The 13,931-nt window shown below is 31.2% G+C and overlaps 1 protein-coding gene across 1 annotated transcript in view; it reads left to right on the forward strand.

Moving 5' to 3' along the window:
• The window catches only part of ChLD3 (Chitin and LDLR binding deacetylase 3), a 63,726-nt gene that overhangs the window by 8,111 nt on the left and 41,684 nt on the right, over positions 1-13,931 (forward strand). Inside the window, exons 2-3 of the mRNA XM_072524915.1 lie at positions 1,890-2,111; positions 3,864-4,091. Coding sequence (XP_072381016.1) covers positions 1,890-2,111; positions 3,864-4,091 — 450 coding nt within the window. The remainder of the gene's footprint in view (positions 1-1,889; positions 2,112-3,863; positions 4,092-13,931) is intronic.

Genomic DNA, 13,931 nt, shown 5'->3' on the forward strand with positions numbered 1-13,931 from the left:
GTATCTTAATTTTAAGGGCATCACATTTATTACAGGTGTCTTTTTTAGCTTTTTAGTCGCAAGTTAAAATCATTCAAAAAAACTCTTTTAAAAGTTAAGAAACTGGCAGGATTTTCACATTTTGGTTTGTAAAGATTATACATTATTGATAAAGTAGTTCCTTCTTGCAAAAATTCTTGGTCCATTTTACGTGCTCTGCAATAATGAGATAAATACCGTGGAAACTTGTTTACATGGTTAACTATAATTTTTTTCTATCTGTTGACATTTTGTTGTGCCCACCGCGGACTCCTCGCTTAACAAGTGTAGTCAAAATCCTTACTTTTTGAAGAGCAGTATTTATGCGTTTAGTTGACACTAACAATGTATTGGTATACATATTTCTACAAACTACTACTTTATTTATATTTTCTTTCTTTAGTATTTTCTTGAGAATTGTCGTGCTGCAGGATTTGTGGCCTGCAAAGTTTTTCTCTGTGCAGGATGTTCTCTAGCAGATGTTGATATAAATGTAGTTTGTAGATTATAATCAGCTAAGTGCCAATAGTGTTCGAAAAACTGTTGAAGGGTTTAAACAGAAAATTTTTCTTTGTATTTGGCGGCACATGAACACATGTATCTGATAAAATCTCTTGATTTTACTAGTTTTCCTCTTGATGAGTAATATTCCATATTGCTGTTAGTTTTTATTTTTCTTTCTTTTCTGTCTTGTTGTGCAAATTTTCTCTTTCTTCCTTTTCTTGGACGACACGAGAAAGATATTACTACATTCAAAGTAGACTGTTCACCTAGATTTTGATCTAAACTTTCATCTGAAGATATATCACTGTAGGTAGGTTCGAAATTTTTATCCTTAACAGAATCATCAGAATTTTCTTCATTCCCCACATCATTAGTAATCGATATATCCTGTTCATTAAAATTACTGATTTCTAATTCTGCACATGAACTACTGCTGGTACTTGATCCCTGCTTTTCCTCGCTAGTAATTGGCTGGACCTAAAAAATAATTTGGCAATAAGGAACCAACTTACATATTACAAAAAATCAAAGTGGAATTAAAAAATTATAAACAAAAAGAGCTTATTATTTTAAAATTTGTTAATTAACATACTATTAGATACAAGCAACTAAAAAAATACAATATTCTACACAATTTTAAAAATGTTTTTAAGGTTAGAAGTTAAAAAAATATAAATCAATACACATACCTCTCGAAAATTGCAAATATAAGCTTCAGTGGAAGTTGATGGCATCAACGTTACATTTCTCATAATTTTTTGCACTCTGCGATAGAAATTTATTTTGGTAAGGTAACATTTTCACAATAATTATTGATTCCCAATGGTAATCTGAAACCTAATGAAATAAATCTACAACATGGAACCACCTATCGGATGTTACAGATACCCGCAACAAGGAACCGAAGTTACTTGGTTCGAAATTGAAAACCTGTACCACTGAATTTATTATTCTGCAATATGGTTCTATCGTCCACTAGATCGTGCTGAGGTGCCAGAACATTTGGTTCGTTATTGCAGAACATGAATAATATTATTTGCATCTATTCGAACCAAGAACCTCATTTTTGAGAAAATGTTAGTTGGTTCCTTGTTGCATAACGGGGTCCAATTAAACAATAATACCTTTTTCAAAATTGGAAGTAGGTTTCGTTCTTCTATTTTTTCAGCACAAGCTTTTATAACTGTCCCTCAAGTTTTGGATGGCCCCTATTAAATCAATTTAATTTATCTTGGCATTTTTATCTTTGTTGTATCTTTTTTTCTTTCCACAAACTGACTGAAACCTGACTTAGTTTCTAAAGTATATTTATATTTTTTAAACAACCATTTCTCTTTACTACATTTAATAAATTTCTGATTCGATAGTTTTAGATAACAAGAAGACACGTTGCGTAGAAAATGGTCATTTTTATAGGGATCCAGACAGATCTGCACATACAATGTGGACACAGGAAGAATGCTCCAAATATTTTTTATGTTTGGATGGAGAAGTTTTCGATTTTAAATGTTCCACTGGCTTACTTTTTGATGTCAACAGACAGATATGTGATTTTAAGTTAAATGTGGATAACTGTGATCTCACAACAGGTAAATCATAAGAATTAATTTCAAATTTTATGCTGGTTTTTGTTTGTAAAGTCAATTGCATCACATCAATATCAAGTGGTAGGAATTCAACAGGTATGAAAGGTTATACTGTTCTAAAAAATAATTTCTACATAATACTCTTCTTTTGATGCCATCCCCAATTTTGTATTGTTAAATATATTGTACACAGATATATATATATATATATATATATATATATATATATATATATATATATATATATATAGATATATATATATATATATATATATATATATATATATATATATATATATATAAGAGTAAGAAAAAAGCTATACTTGTGACTCGTTTGAAAAAAATATATAAATATGTTTTGGATGGTTGGAGTCAATAAAAGGGGCTTGAGCTTTCAATATTTTCAAGAGCTGCTAAAAAATACAAAATATCTTACAAAGTGGAACTAAAAAAAAATTATATTAACTCACCAAATAAAATTAGTTTTGTTAATAAATCGCTGCTAAACATATTTTAAAAAACTATTCTAAAAACTTTCTTATCTAATAAATGTTTCTTAAATTTTGTAATATAATTTTGAAAAACTTTTTTAACACAAAAACAATTGAATTTATAAATAAGTTAGAATAGCGACCAATTACAAATTAGCCTCAATGTCATAAATGCCAACTTAAAATTTTCATTGACATTGACAATTATATTGCCAAAAATTAAAATTTTTGGTTTTATAATTTTTATATAATTTTTGTTTAAAAATTTATTTTTATTTAGTAAAAAATTTTAAATTTTAAATTGTATTAGGCACTAAATAAAAAAAAAAACAATTTTTAAACAAAATTTTAATTTTTGGCAATATAATTGTCAATGTCAATGACAATTTTAAGTTGGCATTTATGACATTGAGGCTAATTTGTAATTGGTCGCTATTCTAACTTATTTATAAATTCAATTGTTTTTGTGTTAAAAAAGTTTTTCAAAATTATATTACAAAATTTAAGAAACATTTATTAGATAAGAAAGTTTTTAGAATAGTTTTTTAAAATATGTTTAGCAGCAAATTATTAACAACACTAATTTTATTTGGTGAGTTAATATAATTTTATATATCTCTCTTGAGCTCTTGAAAACAATTGTAAACACAATTGAAAGCTCGGGGTAAAAAATAGTTACATAATAGCTCCTTTTATTGACTCCAACCCATCCAAAACATATATATATATATATATATATATATACAAACAACACAGTTTATTAGGGTTGCAGTCAGTAGGTTTGGCCGGGATGTTATAGAAACACTCTTTTGACTTTTGGTCGAGCTTTCGGAATTCTTTTATTCCTTCTTCAAGATACCGTAAATAGAAGAAAGTGTAAATATTTACAACATATCTCAAATTGTCATTACAACTTACTAGTCGTTGAGATTATTTTTGTAAAGCTACGATACTCAACATTAAAAACACACATATAAAATATAACATTTAAAATAATGGACAATATACATTTTAAAATTTAGTTGGAAAGTTAAAATTTTGTTAGTGACATCTTTTCATGGTGTGTTTTGACTGATCCATAGAGAACAGAAAAAAAAAACAAGAATAGTGTGATTAAAAAGTAATTAGGAGTTCTTACTATTATATTAATGGAAATAATAATAATATAATATTATACGGCATAACTTAAAATATACAACTCTAAGTGCCCTTTTCCATATTAGAAATTAATTAAATTTAACATTTATAGCCTTTATGTTTTTAGAGGCAGTTATTCCAAAACCCTTATTAAAAGGAGCCAATTGTAAGGAGCAAAATTATCTTGGATGTGCTGATAACACATGTTTGCCACAAGAATATTTCTGTGACGGTTCAGTGGATTGTCCAGATGGTAGTGATGAAGGGTATTGTGATATCCATAATGACCCGAATGCTGCCAGTCCTTGCAATCCTAAAAAATGTTCACTACCTGATTGTTTTTGTTCGGAGAATGGTAATAATTATTTAAAATACATTAATATAGGTAGAAAATAAAAATATTTATAATATATACAATCTAATCTAAGGAAAACTAATATAGTGTAAATCAACATAATATAGTATTTTATGACTTCAACATTTAAATCTTTTACAACTACATATAATAGTTATCTTCAATGCTAGTCGTCCAAGGTCTCGATTAATGCTGCAAAGTCTGGACTTGCAAAAACCTTACTTTTTTTTAGGATAGGTTTCCTAAAGAGAGAGGTCATGTCGAAGGCAATCGGCTGCCGTTATCTCTTTTATTGAGACAACTTGGCCGTTTTTTAATCTTTTTAGCTACTCGGATAGTTCTTGGTTGATAAAAGCGGATGGGGCCTATGGTTTTGAAGATTTTATAATCAATTTTGTGACCTGTATGAAGATAGGGTTAACCTAGAGCTGAAATTGAATCGGAATTACGAGCAGAAATGGCAAGTTTTGTATTCTGCGGTTGGTTTGATTGATTATTTGTTTAGAATATTGTCTTTGATTGATTGGACAAGACATTAAAGCTTTTGTTGGTAGGCAAATATTGTCATCTATCTTTTAATTTAAGGATTTTTTCGATATTGTCAGCGACAGCTGCGATGTAAGCAAGAAAAAGCTTTGATGAGGATCTGAGTCTTTGAGTTGAGATTGAGTAGAAGATTGAAGCCTGTGGATGCTCCTATGGAGGTGATTTTCGTGGTAACTATTTTGGTTGAGAGCTTGCATTAAAGAAGAGAGCTCAGTGGATCTACTTGCATAATCGCAAAGGCATATTGATCTGAAGACAAGAGTATTAATGACTGAATTAAGTTGTATAGATGGGTGATAAGAATTGGCATGCAAATGTTGGTATGGGTAAGTTTTCGGTTAGCAGAGTAATGCAAACTATGAGATTTGTTTTTCCTAATGAGAACGTCGAGAAACGGTAGGGATGAATCAGTTTCCATCGTGCATTTCATACTAAGGTATATGCCATTCAGATGGGTTTGAAAAGATACCAAAGCATCATTGCCGTAAAGCCAAATTACGAATATATCGTCAACATATCGCAGCCAACATGTGGGTTTGAAAATAGCTGTAGCTACTGTTCGGGGCTCGTAGTCTTTCACAAAGATATTGGAAATTACTGGAGAGAGCCTATTGGAGCACCATTCATTTGTCTGTGTAATTGATTTTGAAAAAATAAATAAGTCTGGGACATGCAATGTTTGATCAGAGATAAGTAGTCTTGCTGGATACTGTATTTAGTTTTCAGAATGTTTAAGGTATCGTCTATTTAAATGTTTGTAAAAAGTGAAACAATGTCCAAAATTACTAGAATGTCTAAGGGTGAGTTAGGGTATTGTTTAAAAAGTTCGACAAAATTAAAATAATTTTTGAGAAAGGATGAAGCATTTTTGGCGAGAGGTTGTAGTGAAAATATAAACCCTGTATATATTTTCATTTTTTTTGAGCTACACGTGGACAGAAGTCAAACTGCAAGTTTGAATATTAAACCTTTTATATTCAAATGCCATTTAGTATAACAGCTTTTGTTAATCATGTCTATAAAAAAAACAATATTTTCAATGCCAATAATGCGATCATAGTAATAAAAGTAAAAGTAGTACGTGAAAAGAGACACTTCCGAAGAATTATTATTTTACCCATTGGTGAATTACGTTCTTCAACATATTGCAAATGAACTAAGAATATCTGAATACAAATGCTAATTGAATACAATGATACTTTCATTTTTTTGTAAAATATGCAGCAGTGGAATAACATTAATTGTTTTTGATTAATTAGATATAATAAAATAGAATAAATTTTCAGTGAAATTTATCTCATCAAAAACGAATATGTTATGTTTTGATTATAATCATAATTATGAATCCATCCATCCACTATTAAAATGTACAACATTTGTAACAAAAACACAAAACTGCAACTGTGAATATGTTTTAAATTCTAATAGTTGGGACGATTTTTCCACATAGTTATAACGGTACAGATATATGAACACAAACTGTTGGTTTGGCGTCATAGAGGATCCAAAAGAAGTGAAGGAGCCCTCCAGAAGATATGGCGACACTATAAAGAAAAATTGGATTTAGAACAGATAAATAATTTAAATAGATCTCTTTTTCTAGTGCCGTCTCCACTAATGAAGGTTGGCTATAACCATTGCAAATTCGTCTCTATCTTCTGCTTTTCTTAAGAGCGTCTGTGTGTTTAACCCGGTCCAGTCGCTAATGTTTTTCGGCCAGGATATTTGTCGTCTACCAGGACCCCCTTTTACTTTGATTTTATCCTTCATAATCAGTTGCAACAACTCGTACTTATCATTTCTGAGTTTGTGCCCCAAATATGCTGTCTTTCTCGTTTTAATGGTGAACAAAAGTTTTCTGTCTCTTCCCATTCTGTGCAACACCATTTCGTTCGTAATATGATCGGTCCATGGTATCTTCAAAATTCTCCTAAAAAGCCACATCTCAAAAGCTTCCAGTTTTCTCATTAAGTCAACATTAACAGTCCAGGCTTCGACACCATAAAGAAGAATAGAGTGGATATAACATTTTTACCATTCGACTTCAGATTTGCAGATTGAGTCTTTGGTTACTCAGAAATTTCCTCATTTTCAAAAAGACTGCTCTTGATTGCTCTATTCTTGAGCGAATTTCTGATTTCGGATTCAGATCTTCCGTAATCCAGACTCCTAAGTATTTCATTTTGTCCACTTGCTCAATATCTTTATTTTTTATCTGGATCCCTGTAATGACTTTGTCCCTCTTACTGATAACCATGGTTTTTGTTTTCTTTATATTTATTGTTAAACCAAACTGTTCTTCAGTGTCACAAATTGTGTTTAGTAACGTCTGCAGGTTTGTCTCACATTCAGCGATAATGACTGTATCGTCAGCATAACGGATGTTATTTATATGTTCACCATTTATCTTGATCCCTTCTGTACAGTTTTCAAGTGTTTGCGTAAATAACTTCTCCGAATATATATTAAATAGTAATGGTGAAAGTACACAGCCCTGTCTCACACCTCTACTTATCTGTTGCGCATCCGTGCTATTTCCATATAATGTTACCACAAACTGTTGGTTCCAATAGAGATTTCTCACTATGTTAATGTCATTTTTGTCGAGTCCTTTTCTCTTTAGACATTCCATGAGAATGTTATGTTTAACTTTGTCGAAAGCTTTCTCATAGTCTATAAACGCAACGAAAAGATCTTTTTGGTGGTCTCGACATTTTTGGGCAAGAGTTGTGAAACTATACAGAGCTTCCACTGTTCCGAAGCCGTTACGAAAGCCAAACTGTCTATTACTCATATCCGCTTCGCTCTTTCTGAATATGCTTGGATGTATAATCTTTAAAATTGTTTTTAATAAGTGTGACATTAAGCTGATTAATCTATAGTCATTACATTGTTTGAGGTTCTTGGTTTTTGGTAGCGGAACAAAGGTCGGTAGCAGCCATTCTGTAGATATCTCACCAGATTTGTATATGTTGTTAAAGAGTATAGTTATTGCACTTAAATTGTCTTCGTCTATAAGTTTAATCAGCTCGATATGAACTTCATCTGACCTAGGGTCTCTGCCAGATTTTGAGTTGTTTATAGCATGTTGTACTTCAAATTTTAATATTATTGGAGCTTCTTCGTTATCAATTTGTGTTGGTTCCGTTCTTATGTCCATGAAAAGATCTTCAATATATTTAGTCCATACTTATTTTATTTCAAATAGGTTATTAATAGATTTATTGTTTTTGTCAATTAATCGGTTAGGTGTATTTGTTCGTGATTTTCCAGATAATTCTTTCACTTTTTTGTGTAAATTGTAATGATCATGCTTTTTCTGTAATTCTTCCACTTCGATGCATGTTTCCATCATCCACTTTTCCTTAGCCTCTTTTATTGTTCCTTGTTAATTTCTGTTTTTCTCTGTACTTCTTTGGATTTTTGTTTCTATATTTTCTTCTTTGTTCCATGATTTGCAGTATTTCTTGAGTCATCCAAGGTTTTGGGCTTTCTCTTTTCTTTTGTATAGTTTCTTTCTGTGTTTTTATAACAAAATCTTTGATTTTGCTCCACATAATGTTTACATTCTCAGTGTTTTTCATTTATGATGTTAATTTCTTCATTTCTTGATTGATACAAGTTGAAGCCTCAGCACGGATTTCATTTATCTTGAATAACCAAGTATTCACCTTAAAACTTTTGGATTTTATTATCTTTTTTACCCTCAGTTTCATTTTTGAGACAAGGAGGTTATGGTCTAAGGGGACATCTACTCCAGGAGTAGTAGTAGTAGTATTAACGCTTAATAAATAGATAATAAATCTAATAAAAATAAAAATAAAATTATGTGTAGGGGTGAATATGTTCTGAACATTCGAAAAAAAGCAGTCGGATCTTACAAAATATGAAATGAATATAATTAATTAAATTTGCCAAATAAAAAATAATATATGGCAAATTATTGAAAAAGGATTGCCAATGTTCATACTGTAATAAAACTCTAAGTAATGTCCACTGCTTCCGACGAAAGAGACGGAAGTTCTAGAAATAGAACTTAGTTTATGCCAACAAATAATGCCAGCAGACCGTATATTTGTAAAATCCCGAAAAGTGCTAAACCACCATATAAAATAAGCCCCGGAGATCAAACAGAACTTACAGTAGACGAAAACTAGATTGATAGATAAAACGGATTAGAGGTCTAGTCCTGTCAAATCCCCAATGTAACGCAGCCAAGTCATTTATGGTATGCCAGGACCACATTTACTTTCATTTTTCCTTCAATTATTAGTTAAAGGAAGTCATATCTCTCGTGTCTGAATATATGTCCAAGATAAGATGTTTTCTGTTTTTTTAGTAACTTCTACAAGTTCACGATCTCTAGTCATACATCTTAAACGTCTCGGAACCATTGCAAAACTTAAATTGACATGGAAGGGACCAGTGGCGGATCCAGAAATTTTTGTCAGGGGGGGGGGTCATAGGTCTTAAGGTTGATTTTGATATAGGATTTAGATTTTTGCACCTTTACGATTGATATGATTTGTGCCTCATCTAAGGGAATCATTTTCTCAATAATTATTTTAGGCGATATATTAAACCAATGAGAAGTTATTAAAACATAAATACCTTACGGGTGCAAAGAAGGGTACAACATTAAGGGGTCTTAAACTTAAACAAAAAAAATAATTTAAACCCACATACTCTATGACAGTAAAATCAAGTGTACAAGACTATTAAACCAAAGGAAAGTTATTAAAATATAAATACTGAAAAATCAAGGACTGTCAATTTAAACTAGGTATTTTAAAGACAATTAATTTAAACCCACCTATCCTATAGCTACAAAATCAAGAACAAACCAAGGATAAATAAGTATAAACCAAAGTTAAGGAATTTAAATGCAATAACTCAATGTAAGTGTAAACATTAATGAATGTATTTAACATTCCTAATAAACTCTATCTTATCGTTGGATATCCGATATCAATTTGTAAAAACATTCATTTATTCCTTATTGCTAGACGAAGTGGAAACATGGACTCTCGGAATTACAAGTATGAGGCGTATAGAAGCCGTTGAAATGTGTGTTTTTCGAAGAATGCTGAAGAGAACGTTATAAACCGACAAGTAGTAGTAGTGTTCAACAAAAAACATAATATAATTAAGGAATAGTTATTTCTATAATTAGGCATATTAGGCTATAAGTGAGTAAAATATTTTTTTACTCGGTATTTGAAATTTTTCTCACGAATTGTCAGCAACAGCCGGCAACGAGTGGTAAATAAAAGCTCAGTGATTAAAAATACTAAAAGAATATTATATAATTTTATAAAAATGTATTCTTTTCGCCTATCCGATTTAGCAAATCGCTCTATGATTGCATCAACATCTAGAGAAATTTCAGGATGCACATTGATGAGTGCTAAACCAGTTAACCTTTCTATTTCTAAGCAAAGTCTTTAGACGCTTAAGCGTAGAACGCTCTGTTGTTGCTGCACTGAGTGGCAGTGTAATTAATATTTGCAGAAATATTCTGATATTTGGATACATATGAATATCGCAGTTTTCTAATACTTCTAAAAACAATCTGGAAGTTTTCCATTATTTTGCACGACTCTTTTCCACTTTTGAATCCACAGTGAAAACTCTTGTTCTACTGTGGAATATGCAGTAAGTAGTTGGTTCAATAATATTCTAGTGTCAACAATTTTTTTAATGCAACTTTATCTTCTGGTGTGTTATCAGTTTTAGGTAAAACGACTTGAAGATTAAATAGATTCATAACTTTCGGTGAAAGTCGTTATTCTAAATCAGTTCAGATATTGTCTAAAAGGAGTAAATAAATGGATCTTCGGAAATATTCTTTGCAAGAGTTAGCAGATTGGTTTTGACGACAGGTTTGACGAGAAACTATACGAGCCTCTGGCACTCAAATGACGAATTGACAAAATTTGAAAATCGCGTAACTCTTCGCGTATTTAGAATTGTTGATTTTTTTAAACAGCAATTTAAAAAGGCTTCCGTATAATTCTACACTTACCCCTAGAATAAATGAGTTTGAATCATTTCAACTCTTGACTTCCTGAGTATAGGGTTGATGGGTTTTAAATTATTTTTTTTAGGATTATTTGATTGATATTTAATTTTGTTTTTGGGGGTGGTCATGACCCCCGTGACCCCCCTCCCCGCTTGGATCCGCCACTGGGAGGGATATGTATCACGATTGCGTGACCGTAGATGGATCCAAAAGATTCTTGAATGGATGCCAAGAAGTAATGAACTTGTGGACGCAAAAAGAGACTATATAATGATATCAGCATATAATTAGTTTTTTCTATATTGACATTACCCGTTCATAAGATTTTTATTTAGAATTAGAGCTTTTCTGCTTCCCTGTACTTTCCAACTTTCGTACAACAGCGTATCAACTTTCCATTGTAGCATTTGAAATGTATTGGAATCCCCCTCGTATATGTGTTAATTGAAATCCCCTTATGTATGCATTATAATAACGAAGAATTTTTTCAATGTTTCTTAGTTCGTATCCTTCAATTTAAAACCCCAATAATCTTTCGTTCTTTTTAGGTCGCCGCCGTCGATAATAAATCATTTTATTGTTTGTTTATGTCACAGGCGCAAATTTCTTCGATATTTCTTTGTTCAAACCGCCCGATATTGCGTTTTAAAATTAAGAATTTACGTCTTAATTTCCGTTGTGTCTTGTTTATGTGTCTTAAACCCAAAGTGTTTTGTTTATTCCAACTTATGTGATCAATTTTTTAAGATAATTTCGTCACTTTCGTTGGAGCCGCGGTGAAGAGCGGTGGTCTTCAGCGTTATGTCCAAATTTTACGTCAAATTTGAAATGTTCCTCGTTGTTCGTCTTTTTTTATGAAAAATATGTAAAATATAGTAGCAGTTTAATGGTCCAGTTTAGTTTTCAAGGTTTGTGTTCCAGAGACCCATTTTCCTTTTTGTTCGTGTGTCAGAGATTCCCAGCCAGTTGAGTTTTTAAGTCCAGTTTACAGCGCAAGTGTAATTTTTGTGAAATCCAGGTAACTTTCAAATTTTAAAGTAAAGACAGACATTTTTTTAATAATAAGAATTTGCTTTCATAACAAAAAAGATTTGTAATAATTAATAAATTGTAAAATTTTAGGGTTTGACTTTAGCTGTCAATTTATTTGTTCAGTTTTTTTTTTAAATTTAATGTTAACTCACGACAGCTCGTTTTATTATTTTTGATTTTAGTTTGTTTTATTTTTAAAAAAAGGTTAACCTCTGTGCGGTAAATTTTGTAAGTTTATAATAGTATCTCCAACTCCTGGAATTTGTAAACAGATGAAACATGTAAGTCTTTTTTGTATTTTTGTATTTTGCGACTATTGTTGTATTATTTTTTTACTGTCTATTGTGTAACTGTTTGTGGTGATACAAAAATAAATGTTAAATTTTGTTTCTTAACATTTTGTTTATTCTTTTTTTAACTAACCCTTTTTTTGAATTTTTTTTTTAAATTTTGTTTCTTAACATTTTGTTTATTCTTTTTTTAACTAACCCTTTTTTTGAGTTTCCATTTGGAAAAGATATGTTTTTTATGTTTAATAATTATATCTCCAGTTACAACTAGCTGTTGTGATGGTTATAATTAGGCACCTCAAAGTGGCGCTCTATATAAATTACTAGAGGTGTTTCCTGTTTCTTTCTGTTTTGTTTGTCCCAAGAGATTTGTATAAGTACCCCTTTATTTCATTTTTTTGTAGTTGCCCTAATCCAACCCCCTTATCTTGTACTTATCCACGACCTCAGCTCTCCTACCAAAACCTAAGTGCCGTTCGCATATGTTTCGATTATTTTGCTTGCCCTTCTCCACCCCCAGTAGTTTCTTCCTCCAATTTTCTACCCCTTGTATTAATGCCCCGTGTGGTAGGCAAAATATTATCGTTACACCATATAAATAGATTATTTTCATTAAACTTGTCTGGTTTGCCAAGTTGATGACGAAAGATCCATACCGCTGATTGCTTTGAAATTGTCTTAATATTTGATAAATAAAATAACTGTCCAAAACATAACTGGGGGGGAGGGGGTGCAGAAATGTTTTTCGGAGTTACTCAACGTTAACAAAGATGATCCAGAGTAAGACTCTCCTTCACTTACTCCGTCGAGAGTAGGATTTAAAGATAATAGGTACTTGCACATTACTAATACTATTACTAAGCCGACAATAGGATTGCCGTCTGTATTATATGGTAATATCAGATAATATAAATTTAACCGTAAATGTTTTACGGTTACATGTATGTTAAATGTATGTTAGTAAGTGTTCACTATCAGAAATTATGCTCTTATGTTGAGTTTGAGACATCCTATAGTAGGGACAAGGTATAAGGGCGGGTTTATATCGAAACCATTTTGTAGTCTTATGTTTTATGAACATTTTGTTTTTTTTTATTATCCAAGATATCTTTAAAAACAAAGAAAATAAACGGTTTTATTCTTTTAACATGTGTTTTAACTCAAACAATACTAAATTGACAAAAAAAAAACAGCAGTTAACAAAACTGTAGAAACATAAAGACACAACGTAAACTAATATCGCATGTTTTCCCTCTACTTTTAATAACAGCTTCACGTCGCCTGGGCATGCTGGAAATTAAGCGGGCCATTTGATTGTAGTCTATGTAGTTTCAGATATCAATAACTATAATTTCTATATCATGCCAAGATGACATTATTTTTTACATAAAGTGCGACAGGAACAACGTGTTTAAAGAAACAAAAATTTCTATAATATACCTTTTGGTCTTTAAAAAGCCTTCGCGTAAAGACACCAAATCCGTTCTTACTGTTAAAGAAATTCCACACCAAAACATCATAGAGCCTCCAACGTCGTCTCTCTTAGGGGAGAGTCCTACAGTACTGTCACCTTAAGGTTTATCAACAAAAAAATCAAAATGCTAAAAGGTACATGTTTAATACTTCCTGTCATGTATGAAAGGACTATTATGCTGTCAATGAAAGTAATGAACAATCATAATGTTTCAAAATAATCACTTTATTAATGAAAATTAAAGATAAGGAAAAATCAAACTTTATAAAATTGGCCTCCAGTATCGGCCAGTAAATATATTACCAATTAAACAATACAGAAATCACAAATATATTGTTTGGATAGCTCTGATATGTTCGCACAAGCCTCATGAACCCAAATATTACAGTTTCCACACTGTATCCAATCCTCTTCATATCTTCCTGACAACAAGCTTTTACCTTTTTGAACATATTTTCCTGGGACCTTATTTTTTT

Source organism: Diabrotica undecimpunctata, chromosome 3, assembly GCF_040954645.1.
Source record: "Diabrotica undecimpunctata isolate CICGRU chromosome 3, icDiaUnde3, whole genome shotgun sequence".
Taxonomy (NCBI): domain Eukaryota; kingdom Metazoa; phylum Arthropoda; class Insecta; order Coleoptera; family Chrysomelidae; genus Diabrotica; species Diabrotica undecimpunctata.